The following is a 17,877-nucleotide window of genomic DNA, read 5'->3' as shown; positions in this document are numbered from 1 at the left end:
GTACCTTGGGTGAGCCCTCAGAATCAGATGTAGTTCACATGTACATTTCTAGAATTAGTAATTCTTAAGTTTGTAATGTCTTGCTTTACCACTCATGTGATGATGCAAATGAAAGGAGTCGTTTTCCAGTAATGCATATGATTGTAAAATAAATAAGGAAACGATCAAGTACCTATTTTTTACTGGTACTTGAAATCCCAAGTTTTAATAGATGTTACTGAAAAATACTTAAACTGGTTTTAAGCTTTTTCATTGTGGTTTTGAGTTATCTTAAAGTGGGTTTTCTTAATCTTTTACTCTGTGACTAATCCCTTCACTTTTTAATACATTGCTAAAGTTTGTAAGTAATGCACAGGAGTGATACTCTGTTAACACATTGACCTTGAAGAATTTCTATTCCTTTTGGATGTTTGTATAGCTGCTTAAGCCACTTTCAGACCTAGATTATCTTTTATAAATGTGCCTTCCATACAGAATTCTGAAAATATTTACTATGGACAAAGAAGCAGATTTAAATCAGGTACAGATAAGAATTGAAAGTATTGAATAAGTGAATATATTTCCCATTTTCTCTCCTTTTTTCTTAATTCTTCTTATAGAACTTTGCAGAAAGAATGATACATACCACAGTGCCAGCACGTTTAAAGTGTACCCTTTTGTGCAAAAATAAGAGGCTATCTTTGAACTGCCTTAAAAATTCAAAATTACCCAATCAGTTTGCAAGTATTAATCATCTCTGGTACCTGACCAAAGGAGTTTAAACTGATGTCCTAATTAAACAGAAAACCAGATTAACCATCTTGTTGAAAAGAATCTCTACTTTGGTTTTGAAATCTTACAATTCAATACATACACATACACATAAAAATATCTATCTATATGAATGTAATAGTTTACAGTAGGGCTGTGCTTACTGCTTTGAGGTATGTGTTTTTAAAACCAAACTTGATTTATTTATTTCTTAGGCAAAGTAATAGGAAAAAATGGAAAGCTGATTCAGGAGATTGTGGACAAGTCAGGAGTTGTGAGGGTGAGGATTGAGGCTGAAAATGAGAAAAATGTTCCACAAGAGGAGGTATGTTACAGTGTGAATATTTTGTGGCTTGTATAATAAAAGTAAAAGTTTTTTATGTGATATGTTGAGGACCTCTAATATGTGCATAAAGTGAATGCAAATATTCTGATTATCAAGCATGCCTGCTGTAATTAATGTTACAGTTGTAGATAATGGCCCCTCTCTGTCCTCTAATGCTGTGAGTTTGGATTAGTCACTTTATTGAATTCTTTTTTCCTAATCTTTAAAATGGGTAGTTATAAATTTTTAAATACGAGACATACATCACTGGGTCGAGTGTTAATGACAATTTAATAATATATATGTAAATGCTTTGTAAAGCACTTTGTAAATGTTAATGTTGCTGACAAAAGCAAAATTGGAACACAGGTTAGGTTTTCTGGCTTTCATCTTTTCACTTTTTTAGTTTGGGGATTGTGTAGTATGTGTGGTTTATTCTGTGTGCTTTAAATTTATTTCTGTGCTTAATATCTCTTCCCCATCCTCCTTACCTTTAAATTCTATAACCCTTTTATCTTCATAAATATATGCTTTTTGTAGCAGCTTTTAAAGTATTTGCATGGGGTAGAGAGGTAAGGATGCACCTTTCTGTGCAGTAGTACTCTTAAGATACTATCTCGTCAAAGAGCCATAATTTTCACATATTGTCTAGCTTTCTTTTTGAAAGATTCTTTTAGCTAAAGTTAAATCTTTTTTTTTCTGCATACAATTTGTATTCTGTAATTTTATAAACCAAAACTGTTTATAATAACTTACATTTTTAAAAAATATGATGATTGATAACATTAATAGAGCTAAATAAAGTCTTAAATTGGTCCTTTTTTTCTCTTTTGTGTTTTCTGTTTTTTACCAAGGAAATTATGCCACCAAATTCCCTTCCTTCCAATAATTCAAGGGTTGGACCTAATGCCCCAGAAGAAAAAAAACATTTAGATATAAAGGAAAACAGCACCCATTTTTCTCAACCTAACAGTACAAAAGTCCAGAGGGTAAGAATTACTTTTCACTTTGAATTACAAGTAATTTGTCTCAGATGTCACAGTTGGTATTTTGGGTGTTTTCTCTGGTTAAACTTGTAGGCTACTTATGTTCTATTTTTTTTTTTCAAATGTGATTACGAGCTTATGAGATACTACAAATTAATGTGATACATACTTTTCAATTTATTCACAGTAACGAGTCTTATGCCATAAACACAAAATAATGGGGTTGCATTTAGTGGTCACATTTTTCTTTTGACAGTGGACTGTCTTTTTTCCATGCCTTCTCTCTTTAAATTTTACAGGTATCGTAGCTCAAAATACACCTTCTGTTAGATGCATTAGTTACTACTTGAACCATATTTTAGAAACTAATTTTCTCTATTTGAACTAATCTGTTTAGAAATGGGTTTAAAAGTCCTGCAGTGAAAGTCCTGCGTTCAGGCTTCTGTGTATCGTTTGTTATAGTTAATGACATCCCTTGCATTCCTTATACTGCTTTAGGTGTTAGTGGCTTCATCAGTTGTAGCAGGGGAATCCCAGAAACCTGAACTCAAGACTTGGCAGGTAGGAAAACATTCCTTGAGAAATACACTTTCAGTTTATATTTTAATGTTTATTCCCCCTGTTAAGAAAGATTACAAATGATCATCAGGATTAAGGACTGGAGGGAGGAGTGTTTGTGGGTATGTGGATCCATTGCCCTGGAGTTAAAGCTTAAACACCTTCATGCCGCTTATAAGGCTTTTCCCAGTTACTTTTCCAGTTATCATCTTTAAATTATCTTCTCCCTTGCCCTCTAGAGAAGCTCAAGCCATATCGAAGTACTTTGAGTTCTCTGGACATTCTCATGCTTATGATGCTTCTAGACATATGTACAGGTTTACTCTGCCTGGAACGCTTTTTCTCCACATGTCACCTCATTTTGACCTTGATCCCCACCCCCTGACTGGTTCAAGAGCCTTCCCCTTCTGTTTTGCAATGTGTTCACCCCTAGCATAGCACTTAAACATAGGTGTTTATTTGTTGATCTCCTCTACCACATTGTAAGTTCCTTGAGGGCAGGGAGAGCCAGTGAGAACTGTTTATGGAAAAAATATTGTGGACTCATGGATTAAAAGCAAAGGTGCCATTTTACAAAGAGGACTATAACGGCAAGTGGATTGGATATGGCTCATTACCGGGCAGCCCATTATCCCAGAACAAGGAGTAACTTTTTTCTGGTGTCCGTACTGAAGGCCATTATTCCATTCTTGCCTTTCTTCATTTTAATTTACTATTCAGGTCTACTCGTGAAATACTTAAATTAGAGTGGCCCTTAGGGTACTCCAACAGTTTAGACATGTTGCAAGAAAAGATATTCGTAAATAATTTGCTCCAAAGTCAGTCTAACTAAATGTATTACATAGGATTTTAAAGCTTATTTTGGTGATATTTGACCCAGAGGGAAGGGTGTAACATTCATTCCATCACATGGTATTTTGGGAAATAATACAGTTAAAGGCTTTGTAACAAATAAAGCTTGTTGGAGAAAAACCCAACATGCAGAAATAAATTGCAGTTATTAATTTGCACAATTGTTTCTAGGTTTCCCTATAACTTGTGACAAGAAGTAGTTGGTTTTCTTCCTTACTATATATATATATATATATATATATATGGGCTAGGAGTACAGACATTTAGCATATGCCTTTTAAAAATCTGTTCTTAAGTAGTGTCCATAGAGAGAAGTTCAAACTTTCCTTGTGATTCAGCCTTTTAAAATTTTCAGAGTACATTATTGAAATGTGTATGGGCTTGATAAAACTTATGCTTGTCAATGTATCTATTTTTTTGTCTCACAGATTATTCAGTGCATTTTTATCCTGATGTTTTTGTTTGTATTTTGTGTGTTCTCTATTTACTTGGTTAGCAGAAATGATTTACTTTTTACTTTTGTACCCTTGGTATTTCATTTTGTTTTTTTTAAAGAATTTGATCGGCCAGGCACGGTGGCTCACGCCTGTAATCCCGACACTTTGGGAGGCCAAGGCAGGCAGATCGCCTGAGCCCAGGAATTTGAGACCAGCCTGGGCAATGTGGCGAAACCCCGTCTCTACAAAAAGTACAAAAATTAGCTGGCTATGATGGCATGTACGTGTAGTCCCAGCTATTCAGGAGGCTGAGGTGGGAGGAACACCTAGGGCCTGGGGAGGTCGAGGCTACAGCGAGCCATTATCATGCCACTGCACTCCAGCCTGGACAACAGAATAAAAAGACCCTATCTCAAAAAGAAAAAAATTTGATCAGGATAAAGCCTTTCATAAATGAATTAGAGGATCTTATACTACTCGTTTTGTTTATACATCTCATGTTAAAGCTTGTATAATTTTGAATTATACATTTTGTGATTTTGCTGATACTGAATACTAGTCTTTATAATAATCTGATATGTTTAAAAGGTTGCTATTAATCTATTCATATTCACAGTAGATGTGTAAAGTAGTATATCAACTACTTTTGTTTTCATATATTGATTTATATTTACAGCAAACATTTGTATACCTACTATTCACCAGATCCTGTGCTAGGGAATTAGTCGTTATTTGCATTTTTCAGATTAATCTGTCATTACTTTATAGGATCATTGTTGCAATTTCTTTTTCAGGGTATGGTACCATTTGTTTTTGTGGGAACAAAGGACAGCATCGCTAATGCCACTGTTCTTTTGGATTATCACCTGAACTATTTAAAGGTGAGAACAGAGAGAACTTTAACTTCTAATCCTTTTGTACTAAAATATACAAACTTTATAGTAGATCTTTCAGCAGTTAGGACTCATTCTAGCCTGTGCAAAACACTGTATGACTTGTCAAAGATAATAGAGAAAATACGTTGTTTAGCTTATAATTTTTTTTAAAAATGGAAGTCTTTATAAATTTAAGTACCAATATACCAGTTTTCAATAAAATTTTATACTTCCCTTTATTCTTCTCTTAAACCCTTACACTCAGTTTAGGCAATCCTGTACATAGCCTATTAATCCATTTGATCCTTTCTAGCATTTTGGTTTTTTCCAGGCAAAAATTTGTGTCTATAACTCTTGCCTTTATTGTTCCTTTTATGTCATTTATCAAGGAAATCTAAGCATTTCATGAAGTTCTTTGTTTAAATGTTTACCCTCTCTATTTTTCTCTTTACTGTTATTCAGAATACAAACTATTTGTGTCTTCTCATAAATGTTCAGTTTAGTTAGTGTGATGCAGTTATGCCTCCTTTAAATTTCAAACTGGAAGATAGGAACGAGGAGGCTACAAGGTGTAGTGGATCAAGCACTGGATTGGCAATCCAGCAATTTACTTATAAGACTTCAGCAAAGGAACTAGCTGTGTGACTTTAGGCAAGTCACTTCTCTACACTAGATGCTTCTTGAAATTCCTTTTGGCCAAAATGTTCTATAATTTAATGAAATGGAAACTGATCTACTTCATTTTCATAATGTTTTGTTTGTATCCATACATATCAAAATTATAATGTAGCTGGTATTAAATGTTTTTAAAAAGCATTTCAACTCTATTTTATTTATGGCATTAAGAATTTTTTTGCTGATTTCTTGAAAGAAATAAAAAGTACATGATTTCTGCTTGTGTGTAAATAAGAATGAAAGGAAGAAAAAGTGTAATACTGGGCATGCCATTCATTCTTATGGTGACCAGTTAAATTAAAAGTGGGAAGGTTTCATCCAGCAAGGTTTACGTGGGTAGGATACCTCTTTGATTTTTTTTTTTTTTAAGTATGTTTATGTGTAATCTTTTGTGTGTGTTTCTTCGTATTAGCTTAAATCATTATGAAGGCCTGGAGAGTTAGGATTGCATTGTATCAAATCCCTTGTTCTTTTGACTAATGTTCTTTCTTAGATCCTTTGATTTATTCTGAAGAATATCTTCTTTGGTTATCAGCAGCTGCCCTGTTGCCATTCTTTCCATCACCAGAACTTCCCTTGTTTGGGCCTGGCATCTCTCACCAAAAGGTGACTGCTTTGCCCCAGTGGGATAACCTGGACTACTGTTCTGTTTTGCAAGATATTCCCATTCCATGAGCTATTACTATACCTTTGGAGGAAGTCACTCACTCAGCTGCAGTCTCTCCTTTGCTCAGATTCTATGTAAAACAGATTCTGGTGTAACTATGTAAATTGCTAATGATGGCAGAGCACAGATGAAACTGACCAAATCCTTACCTGACCTTTCTTTTCCAGAAGCTGCCACAACCAAGATTTTAGAAACTTAGCTTTACAGGGGCTTCTCCAATGACTGTTCATATAGACAGTCTCTATGATAACCTCTGCTTCACTGAGACACCTGCTACTACTATAGTTATGAATCTGATTCCCTGTAGCCAGTAAATGAGATGTTTATGAGTGGATTGGAAGGACAGTGGTTAGAAATGAGGTTTCATCTGGTTTTAACAGAACCTAATATACTGGAAGTGCTTTTTGTAAGGGTCTGTCATTGGACCCCAGGTGTATATTTCTATCAACTAAATGTATACTGTTTCTTGTATTTGTTGTAGCAGAGTTGTAGTCTTTAGGAAGTTTTCAAGGCATGATGTAAGACCTAGCTGTCTGGTCAGCTATTAAATAGTTTTGTTTTCCCCTCATGAGGAATAGTCAGCATTTTCAGTTCATGAAAAAATCATTGTTCCTTAACCATAGTATATGTTCTTTTAAAACAAAAGATGGCCCAAACTCAATGCTTTGTAAATTAAGATATTAACTGGCAAATCCATTTTAATCAAGATTATTTACAATGTGTGATTTTTAAGGTTAGCTGGTTATGCCTTGAATGTCATTTATCTATATTCATACATTTTAGCATGTTTTATTTAATATCCTATCATGAAGAAGTCCCCAAAATAGCATATCTGTGACTTAGCAGTAGAATAATTGGATAATAGTGCCAAATTAGACAACTTTACATTTTATTCAGTATAATTTTAATGCTGAGTGTGTTTGTTATATCTCTAATTCTCGACATCAATAATCTGTTATTTGTAGTAATTTTCTCTTTAAGGAGATCATTCAATTTCCTGATAATTCTGTGTAACAGTGTTTACTGTAAATTTAGAGCTGAAATTGAAATATTCCAGTATATTTTTATCTGATGAAAAGGAGAAAGGTTTTATTAAGTAAAATGTCAAATTATTTTTACTGTTATCTTGTATATTTTAAATAGGAAGTAGACCAGTTGCGTTTGGAGAGATTACAAATTGATGAGCAGTTGCGACAGATTGGAGCTAGTTCTAGACCACCACCAAATCGTACAGATAAGGAAAAAAGCTATGTGACTGATGATGGTCAAGGAATGGGTCGAGGTAGTAGACCTTACAGAAATAGGGGGCACGGCAGACGCGGTCCTGGATATACTTCAGGTACAAACTAAGCATTTTACTCAGTAACTTTATCTGTTCCTAGACTTATAGCTGCTAATCTCTAATATTCATTAGAACCCCATTATAACAATTTGTCGCTACATGGTTTCCAATTCACAGCGGGCTAAATTGTGTTACAAGAGACATAGAGTAAAAACCTGATAATAAACACGTAGAGTTGACAGGGCAGGTGCAAGCTCTGTTCATGCTCTGATTGGGGGTAAATCTGCAAAGCCCTTGTGTGTTGATGACTTCCTTAAGGCCTCTCCTGATTTTATAACTGTATGGTCAAAACTTTTTTCATTTGTGTACTATGGCTCATTTTTTTTTTTGTCAGGTATGTGCTGGTCATACTTGCTCGATGGACTGTGTAAATCAGGGGTCTGCCTCTTGTGGCTCATAAGGTGATTTTGAGTGACATGGCCAAAGTCAGCCCTAGGCACAGTCAAGAAGTAGGCAAAGTTTCTCTTTGCCTTCCCAGCTTTTCTGTCCATGCTTCTTTCTTCTCTCCCAGTACCTTTCAGTGAACCTGATCCCCACCTGCCAGTGCCTACTGTCTTTCTTGCTCAACCGTGTATCTACTTTGTAACTTGCTAATGATGGTATAAGATATAATCCATCTCACGCATATTTGCATTTCAAAAAGGAACTCTTTAAGATGGAAAAGCCTTCAAGATCCACAGGAATGAAGCTATAATGGTGAAGCTATAATTGGTCATTAGCTCCAACAGAGGAAGAGAGAGGTAGTAGAGTTGATATTCTGGAGTTGGGGAGAGTTACCTACTCCTAAGGCCAACCTTGAACCTAACCCCTAACCCCTCTCCCAACAGTCTGTTCTTTTTACTCATGGATTTCTGCCTCACCGTGGAGCTCTTTTTCTCCACTCCTGTCCTCTAAGACATTAACCCCTTCAGGCATAATGAGTTTATTATAGTAATTCTTTATTAATGATCAATTATTGTAATGGGAGCGGGAGGGCAGGTTGTGGACCAAACATCAGGCAAGCGTGTATCTGCCTTCAGCTAGATCCAATCCATGACCCACAAGAGACGCTTCCCTGAAGCAGTTGCCATGGTGGCCTCCTTTGCCACCCTCTCAGAAATGACCAAAATATATACATTCCCCTCTGTCCTGGGCCAAATCTTGCTAAAAGGAGCTCTCTTTTTAGAGGTTTTGTTTATCAAGGTATCACACTTAACTGTCGTAGATAATCTTTTCCTCCAGAGAGTATAGATGTTTAAAGGAACACAGCTGTTTAATGATATGGCACATTAAGGTTTGAACTTAGGTGGCTAATAACATACCTTTTTAAAAATGAGAATGAAACATGTTTATAACCGAAATTACCTCAAATATTGCAAAGCCCTTCATTTTGAGTTTAAAATTTTGTTTTACGAAATGGAAGGTGATAATACTCTTTGTGGGCTTATAAATTGGAAAGAGTTTTGGATTACCCCTGAAACGTCTCTGGAAGCTTCTGTTAACCTCTTTTTTTTTTTTTAAAAAGTCAGACAATGGTATATAACTTTTAACTCTCGATAGGAACTAATTCTGAAGCATCAAATGCTTCTGAAACAGAATCTGACCACAGAGACGAACTCAGTGATTGGTCATTAGCTCCAACAGAGGAAGAGAGGGAGAGCTTCCTGCGCAGAGGAGACGGACGGCGGCGTGGAGGGGGAGGAAGAGGACAAGGAGGAAGAGGACGTGGAGGAGGCTTCAAAGGTATGGAGATCTTCATTAAGAAATCAAAGTGAATTGTAACAGCTGTCTTGAAGTTCCGTGAGAAATCCTATTGATGCAATGAACTGTTAGCAAGATCCCGTCTCTCCCGTTTTGTGCTGATCACCATAGGAAAGGATCAGCCTTCCACTTGTGTAGAAAGAATATTAGGCAGCCTTCCTTATGGTTCATATAGATATATGAATAAATGCTGATAACTAATTCAGCATCTTTGTGGGTCTAAACAGCATCCCTACATTAACTCACATTGACCTGTAGATGCAGAATTATAATAACTGTGAAATATTTTCTGTTACTTGGCAGCAGGCTAGATTATTAGCCATTGTGTAACTGGAATCACTGGGGTATTGATTACATTTCAGATTCTATGGTTGGTTTAAATAAAGGATGTGGGAATAAAGAACTTCCAGTAAGCATTTCAGAATCAGTAACTATTGAACCTTTTGAAAATATTCTCATAGGAAACGACGATCACTCCCGAACAGATAATCGTCCGCGTAATCCAAGAGAGGCTAAAGGAAGAACAACAGATGGATCCCTTCAGGTAAAACCTGTCTGCCTGTTTTCATCTTAATTGTTTGAATATGGTAGTTTGAGATTTATGAGTTTATTTTACTTTATTAAAAACATGTTCAAAGATTACAAATCCAGTTTATGTGAAATATTTTACCTTCAACATTACAATTATAGTCGATCTTAGTTCTTTGTGACAAGTATACAAATAAGATGATTTCTCTAGAGAATATGTAGTCTGAGTGTTTGTGAAGACCTTGACAGCCACGCTATGATTTTATTATTTATTATTTATTTTTATTTTTTTGAGACGGGAGTTTTTGCTTTTGTTGCCCAGGCTGGAGTGCAATGGCGCAATCTCGGCTCAGAGCAACCTCTGCCTCCCGGGTTCAAGTGATTCTCCTGCCTCAGCCTCCTGAGTAGCTGGAATTACAGGCATCTGCTACCATGCCCAGCTAATTTTTGTAATTTTAGTAGAGAAGAGATTTCACCATGTTGGTCAGGCTGGTCTTAAGCTCCCAACCTCAGGTGATCTGCCCGCCTTGGCCTCCCAATGTGCTGGGATTACAGGCGTGAGCCATTGTGTCCAGCCACACTATGATTTTAATACCACATTGGTAGACCTACAATCCCCCAGAGAAGGAACATCCTGGGATGTACTTAGAGACCTCAGTAAACCTTATGTGTCTTTGCTCCCCCAAGTTAACAGGGATGGGGTATTCTCTTTGAATAGAAAATAAGGAAAAGAAGATGTCTCTCTCACAATTAATAATCATGATACACAGAGCTGATGATATTCAGCTAGTCTCCATGCTTGATCAGTCATCTGCTTATTTACAGCCAAGACCTAGTCTGAGGACCCTTCTCAATTGGCTGTCACCAGTGCTAAACCAATTGTTAAATAATTTTAAAATTATCTCCTGAGCACATCCAGGCACCTTTGCTAAGTGCTTTGTGTATGTTTTATCTCATTTAATCTTACAGCAACAACCCACTGAGGTAGTTTTATTATTCCACTTTATAGGTGAGTGCACTGTAGCTTCAGTCCTTTGCCCACAGTCACATAGCTAGCATATGTCCAAATGATAGTCAAACCTTAGTGTCTGATTCTCTGAATCCATGTTGTCATCTACTTTTTCTGTAACTTTTAATTCTTAAGTAGTTAGGGTTCCTTCCTGACTATGGATTCATTTGGGACCATCACCCAAGATTAGTGAGAGATACTTTTTAAGACAAAGTTTGTGATGGAATATTTCTTGGAATTCATAGCAGCTCAAAGTGAGTGTTAACTATTGGTGGGTTCTTAAGGACCAGTATATCCAAGGGATAGATAGATTGGTAAATTACTATATGTACCTGTCTTTTACAAAGCTATAAGATATTTATGTACCTGTTTTGTAATTCTCCACTTAAACTGACATGTTTGATGAACTTGGCAGTCTAACTGCATTGGTTAAAAGGATGCACATTTATATTTTTAAATGAAATGGAATGCTGAATTAAAAAGGTGATGTTTTCTCAAGTATGAAAATAGATACGAATCTCGCCGGGCGCGGTGGCTTACGCCTGTAATCCCAGCGCTTTGGGAGGCCAAGGCGGGCAGATCACCTGAGGTCAGGAGTTCGAGACCAGCCTGGCTAACATGGTGAAACCCCGTCTCTACTAAAAATAGAAAAAATTAGCCAGGCGTGGTGGTGGGCACCTGTAGTCCCAGCTACTCAGGAGGCTGAGGCAGGAGGATGGCGTGAACCTGGGAGGCAGAGCTTGCAGTGAGCCAAGATCGCGCCTCTGCACTCCAGCCTGGGCAACAGAGTGAGACTCTGTCTGGAAAAAAAAAAAAAAATACAAATCAAAGTACTGAATCCTTGGTAACGAGACATTTAAAACACATGCACATACCCACTACTTAAACATACTTTGAAATTACAACCATTTGGGGATGTTTTTAGCATTTGTGCTTGAAGTAGATCAATATTTGTAGTTGTTTTAGCTCATTTGTCACTGTTAACTTTCATTTGTACCTCTGGAATTAGCAGTGCTGTATTCAGCATTGGCACTTAAAATATTTTATAGCTCTTAGAACACTATTTTTTAAATTATATTAATCTTTATACTCTCCCAGGATTCCAGTCCTTCCACAAATTATTATATTCAGTTTTCTTTATACCGTTCCATTCTTCAGACAGAGTTCAGGTTGTAGGATCATCTGAATTTTCTTAGTGAAATACAAGCCAGTAGAAACCAAAGCTCGTGTTTTTCTACTGTATGACTATGGGAGCTCTCAGTATAGAGAAACTTGATCATACCTTTGGTAGATATAAAGATGTAAATTAAAGTCTAGTTAGTGAGTTATTTGAGGGTAAAGCCAGAATAGGAAAACATTTTGTTTCTCTTTTCCTGGGCTTCGCAATCTTTGGAGAATAACTAATTTTATTTTAACTCTAGTGTTAGAGGCATGTATGTCCTCTGGTAATCAGTAATAGTAATTCATTTTACCTGTTTGTTTCTCACTGTTTTGTTCTACTTAGAAGAAGACATGATAGGATTGTGAGTTTTTCTCTAACTTTGGATGCAGTGAGATGACCAGTGTGTTCCAGTTAAAGAAGAAGAGTGTTTTAAAATCATAAACCAAATAAAGAATCCTACCTTACATTAATTTCTTGCACTTCTTCTGTTCTCATCTCCATTTCTCTTTTTAACATGTGGAATTTACACTTCAGGTTTAAATTTCTTGTCAGGCCAATTACAGATTACAGTAGGATATGGTCTGTGTATATAACAACTATAACTTGTTTTAGATCAGAGTTGACTGCAATAATGAAAGGAGTGTCCACACTAAAACATTACAGAATACCTCCAGTGAAGGTAATCGGCTGCGCACGGGTAAAGATCGTAACCAGAAGAAGGAAAAGCCAGACAGCGTGGATGGTCAGCAACCACTCGTGAATGGAGTACCCTAAACTGCATAATTCTGAAGTTATATTTCCTATACCATTTCCGTAATTCTTATTCCATATTAGAAAACTTTGTTAGGCCAAAGACAAATAGTAGGCAAGATGGCACAGGGCATGAAATGAACACAAATTATGCTAAGAATTTTTTATTTTTTGGTATTGGCCATAAGCAACAATTTTCAGATTTGCACAAAAAGATACCTTAAAATTTGAAACATTGCTTTTAAAACTACTTAGCACTTCAGGGCAGATTTTAGTTTTATTTTCTAAAGTACTGAGCAGTGATATTCTTTGTTAATTTGGACCATTTTCCTGCATTGGGTGATCATTCACCAGTACATTCTCAGTTTTTCTTCATATATAGCATTTATGGTAATCATATTAGACTTCTGTTTTCAATCTCGTATAGAAGTCTTCATGAAATGCTATGTCATTTCATGTCCTGTGTCAGTTTATGTTTTGGTCCACTTTTCCAGTATTTTAGTGGACCCTGAAATGTGTGTGATGTGACATTTGTCATTTTCATTAGCAAAAAAAGTTGTATGATCTGTGCCTTTTTTATATCTTGGCAGGTAGGAATATTATATTTGGATGCAGAGTTCAGGGAAGATAAGTTGGAAACACTAAATGTTAAAGATGTAGCAAACCCTGTCAAACATTAGTACTTTATAGAAGAATGCATGCTTTCCATATTTTTTTCCTTACATAAACATCAGGTTAGGCAGTATAAAGAATAGGACTTGTTTTTGTTTTTGTTTTGTTGCACTGAAGTTTGATAAATAGTGTTATTGAGAGATGTGTAATTTTTCTGTATAGACAGGAGAAGAAAGAGCTATCTTCATTTGAGAGAGGCTAAAATGTTTTCAGCTAGGAACAAATCTTCCTGGTCGAAAGTTAGTAGGATATGCCTGCTCTTTGGCCTGATGACCAATTTTAACTTAGAGCTTTTTTTTTTTTTAATTTTGTCTGCCCCAAGTTTTGTGAAATTTTTCATGTTTTAATTTCAAGCTTATTTTGGAGAGATAGGAAGGTCATTTCCATGTATGCGTAATAATCCTGCGAAGTACAGGTACTTTGTCTAAGAAACATTGGAAGCAGGTTAAATGTTTTGTAAACTTTGAAATATATGGTCTAATGTTTAAGCAGAATTGGAAAAGACTAAGATCGGTTAACAAGTAATACGTTTTTTTTTTCTCTTTTTTCTTTTGTTTTTTGAAGTGTTGGGGTTTGGTTTTGTTTTTTGAGTCTTTTTTTTTTTAAGTGAAATTTATTGAGGAAAAATATGTGAAGGACCTTCACTCTAAGATGTTATATTTTTCTTAAAAAGTAACTCCTAGTAGGGGTACCACTGAATCTGTACAGAGCCGTAAAAACTGAAGTTCTGCCTCTGATGTATTTTGTGAGTTTGTTTCTTTGAATTTTCATTTTACAGTTACTTTTCCTTGCATACAAACAAGCATATAAAAATGGCAACAAACTGCACATGATTTCACAAATATTAAAAAGTCTTTTAAAAAGTATTGCCAAACATTAATGTTGATTTCTAGTTATTTATTCTGGGAATGTATAGTATTTGAAAACAGAAATTGGTACCTTGCACACATCATCTGTAAGCTGTTTGGTTTTAAAATACTGTAGATAATTAACCAAGGTAGAATGACCTTGTAATGTAACTGCTCTTGGGCAATATTCTCTGTACATATTAGCGACAACAGATTGGATTTTATGTTGACATTTGTTTGGTTATAGTGCAATATATTTTGTATGCAAGCAGTTTCAATAAAGTTTGATCTTCCTCTGCTAAATTGATGTTGATGCAATCCTTACAAATGATTGCTTTTAAAATTTTAAGCTAGGAAAAGAAATCTATAGAAAGTGTTCTGTTACAAAATGTAACTGTTACCATTGGAAATTTCACGTCATAGGAAGTTAGCCTTTACCAACTTTCAAGAACTTGTTTAATAAAGTGAAAAACTCAACCAAATGGTACAAAACCACAGTGTACCATTACAATATGCACTAAGTCTCTTTTTTACAAAGGCTGTATTCAGCAAGGCGCTAACTTGCTTAAATGTGAATTACTAACTTCTAAAACTGTACTTTGATTCACATGTTTTCAAATGGAGTTGGAGTTGATTCATATTACAATATTTGTGTGCTAAACGTGTATGTTTTTCAGTTCAAAGTCATGATGTTTTTAAAATCTTATTAAAGTTTCAAAAATCTGAAGATTGTTTATCTAGATGTAAATTTTTATTAAAAAGTTGCACTTATGAAAAAGCAAAAAATTAGTCTGACAGATGTTTGCTCCTGGTTTTAAATTTCTACATTTAACAAAAACTAATGATATGTGGGGGGAAAGTTATGCAAAGTAAATGTATGTTGCAAATAATCTTTTATAAGCCCTTAAAAGGCAAAAACGAAGATACTTGAAAAATAATTCTCCATATTCCCAGACAGAAAATTTCAACACATTTATTACATAGGGTGCCACTAAACCATATTAAACATATACTCCTATTTGTGCACACATAAACATATCCTGCCCTTTGGAAAAAAGTATATCTATGGAGTAAAAAAAAAATTGATTTAAACATCTCAGTAATAAAATAAATGACAGGTTTGTAGGTAGAATGTGCCTGGGAATTGACTATTGTAATCACTTCAAGGAACTCTGGCACAGCCTACCCGCCTAAAAGGTACAAATGGAGAGGTGACAGTGTCAGTGTTCTACCCAGTGTTAGAATCCAAAATGATGCTAGACAGCCTCCTCTACATTGATGAGTTTTTTTTCCCAGAAAAATAACTATTTTCTGCTTTTCTAGTTTTTCCTTCCGATGCTTTTGTGGTTCTTTGCTACCCATTGTGTCTAACTGGGCATCATTAGTGGTGGGTAGGCTGAAACCATACTCAAGTAACTTGTTTGGATTTTCCTTGTTTCACAGTAGTTTTCAGCACTACACATGAACAGCCTGTTGGAGGCAGCCAGCTTAACACTCAACTTGGCTCTCTCAGAGCCATCTCTCTCATCTGATGATGGTCTTAGAATTCCTGGTGGCTCAGAATATACGTCTTTTAGAGGCAGCAAAATGATTCTGACCCTTTTGAGCCAGTTTCAGTTTCATGGCCATAAACAGCCTTGTGAACCTCTATGCCTCTGATAACCAGTTATTCTGAAATAGTCATTACCATGTGCTAGTCTTGATTGTTCATAAGGTTTAATGTACCAGAATTTAAATCTTGAGCATCTTTTTTTCTCTGTTTATCTGAGGTCATTTAAAAAGTTTTATTTCAGTTTCTCTCTATGTACCATAATGAAACTGGGAAAATCCATTTTATTTTAATTTTTTTTAATATACTAAGGGGTTTTCTGTTACTGAGAGAGGCTTGCTCTGTGTTAAACTCACAGGGAAGAATTATCCTTCCCCTGGAATACAGACCCAGGGTGCAGCTAGCAGTGCTCTGGCCTTTGCATGAGAGAATACTATCCATGTGTCTCTTCCTGACCCTTTGCTGACAAGTTTCCCTCGTTAAAACCACTTTCTTCTGTGTGGCTTTGTGCAGTTTGCCATAACCCATTACCTCAAAAATGGTGCCCAACATGAGGTAAAATCCGCTTATTTCACCTCTGGCTTTTTGGAAACTGCAAAAGGGATCAACTGAGCAATACTAGGGATGGACAGCATCCCTGCTGCGGCTGGTGATGGGAAACCCAGCCAAGCTAACATCTGCAAAGCAGGTTAGTGTGGTGCTTATTGGTGTTCATGTGCCACAGAGGTCCTGGGAAGTCTATGTAAGGGAGATTGAGACAATCCTTTGGCACTCCAAGTCTGGCAGCCTTTGTGAGACCTAAGGAAAAAGAAGTTGGGAGAAAACCCCCAGCCCCTAAGTGCCATTAGAATAGTTGATGCAGTCTAAACGTTTTTTTGTTTGTTTGTTTTGGTTGGTTTTTTGTTTTTTTTTGAGACAGGGTCTCTGTCACCCAGGCTGGAGTGCAGTGGCGTGATCTCAGCTCACTGTGACCTCCGCCTCCCAGGTTCAAGTGATTCTTGTGCCTCAGCCTCCCTAGTAGCTGGGACTACAGGCATGTGTCACCATGCCCAACTAATTTTTGTATTTTTTTTGTAGAGATGCAGTTTCGCCATGTTGGCCAGGCTGGTCTCGAACTCCTAACCTCAGGTGATCTGCCTGCCTTGGCCTCCCAAAGTGCTGGGATTACAGGCCTGAGCCACTGCACATAGCCACAACTTTTAGATTTGAGACTTGTCATTGTGCAGTGTGCCACCCAGGGGCCTTTGGGAGGAATTGAGGTATATCCTGTGGGGTTTCAAAAACACTAACAGGGAATTGGACTCCCAGCAATGGTCACAAGAGTAACCTGAGGCTTTAATTGCTTATATGATGAAGAGTCTACACCTACAAAGTAGCGAAGCTGAATGGCAAGCACTTTGGGTTTATCATGGGATTCTGTTTTGCCAGATGAATTTGCTAGGCTGACCAATGGGGAGGGAGCAAAAATGGACCTGCCTTGTTCTTGAATTGGATGTTCAGAGCTATCAGATTCACATAACCACCAAGAGGAGACTTCCTGAGAAACTGAGTGCCAAGTGGAACCATTCTACTGAGGTTAAAGCTGTTTTGAGACAACTTGGCATTTTTGCATGCTTGCATGAAAATCCTAGGCATCTAGGATAAGTAGTAACCAAATGACCTTAATTCAGAGAATGCTGGAAAAGTTGATGGTTTCTTATACGGAGACATCCCTAACTTTGCTCCTTCTGCCAGAGTGTAAAGGATGAAATAATCCTTTGGAGCTGATATATGCCCCACCCAAAGGGGGGTAAAGAGATAAGGGGCCCTGGAAAAAATATGTCTCAGCAGAAATGAAGTCAAGGGAAGAGCATCACTCTAGACTTTTCATAGGCTTGCACAGGCAGTACATTATGACTCTTGGTCTGGAACAAAGTGATGACTAGCTAAGGAGATAGATAGGAAAGGTGGAATCACTCTAAGGAGCTTGCAGAGAGGATGCAGGAAACAACGCTGGTATTAGAGTAGGCGTTAAGAACCCCCCTATGGAGGGCTGATGCATGGAGGTTCTGGATGGGAGGGTTCCCTTTGGAGATGGAGGCAGTTAGCTTTCCCCACTGCTTGGCCAGCAAAGCTCCAATGCCTCCTGCGTCCTTGTAGAAGGGTTTAGAGG

General features: G+C 36.7%; 1 protein-coding gene across 10 annotated transcripts in view; it reads left to right on the top strand.

Moving 5' to 3' along the window:
- FMR1 (fragile X messenger ribonucleoprotein 1) overlaps window positions 1–14,903 on the top strand; it is a 38,352-nt gene extending 23,449 nt beyond the window's left edge. The window contains exons 10-17 of one of the 10 annotated variants that reach the window (XM_032757807.2): window positions 966–1,075; window positions 1,930–2,064; window positions 2,560–2,622; window positions 4,703–4,789; window positions 7,269–7,464; window positions 9,007–9,189; window positions 9,669–9,751; window positions 12,519–14,903. In XM_032757807.2, coding sequence (XP_032613698.1) covers window positions 966–1,075; window positions 1,930–2,064; window positions 2,560–2,622; window positions 4,703–4,789; window positions 7,269–7,464; window positions 9,007–9,189; window positions 9,669–9,751; window positions 12,519–12,680 — 1,019 coding nt within the window. In that variant the 3' untranslated portion in view covers window positions 12,681–14,903. The remainder of the gene's footprint in view (window positions 1–965; window positions 1,076–1,929; window positions 2,065–2,559; window positions 2,623–4,702; window positions 4,790–7,268; window positions 7,465–9,006; window positions 9,190–9,668; window positions 9,752–12,518) is intronic. The other 9 variants (XM_032757813.2, XM_032757811.2, XM_032757812.2 and 6 more) reach the window with 9 other exon arrangements.
- The last annotated feature ends 2,974 nt before the right edge of the window (window positions 14,904–17,877 follow it).

Source organism: Hylobates moloch, unplaced genomic scaffold (genome assembly GCF_009828535.3).
Source record: "Hylobates moloch isolate HMO894 unplaced genomic scaffold, HMol_V3 SCAFFOLD_7, whole genome shotgun sequence".
NCBI lineage: Eukaryota > Metazoa > Chordata > Mammalia > Primates > Hylobatidae > Hylobates > Hylobates moloch.
This window is presented reverse-complemented; position numbering and strand designations above follow the sequence as displayed.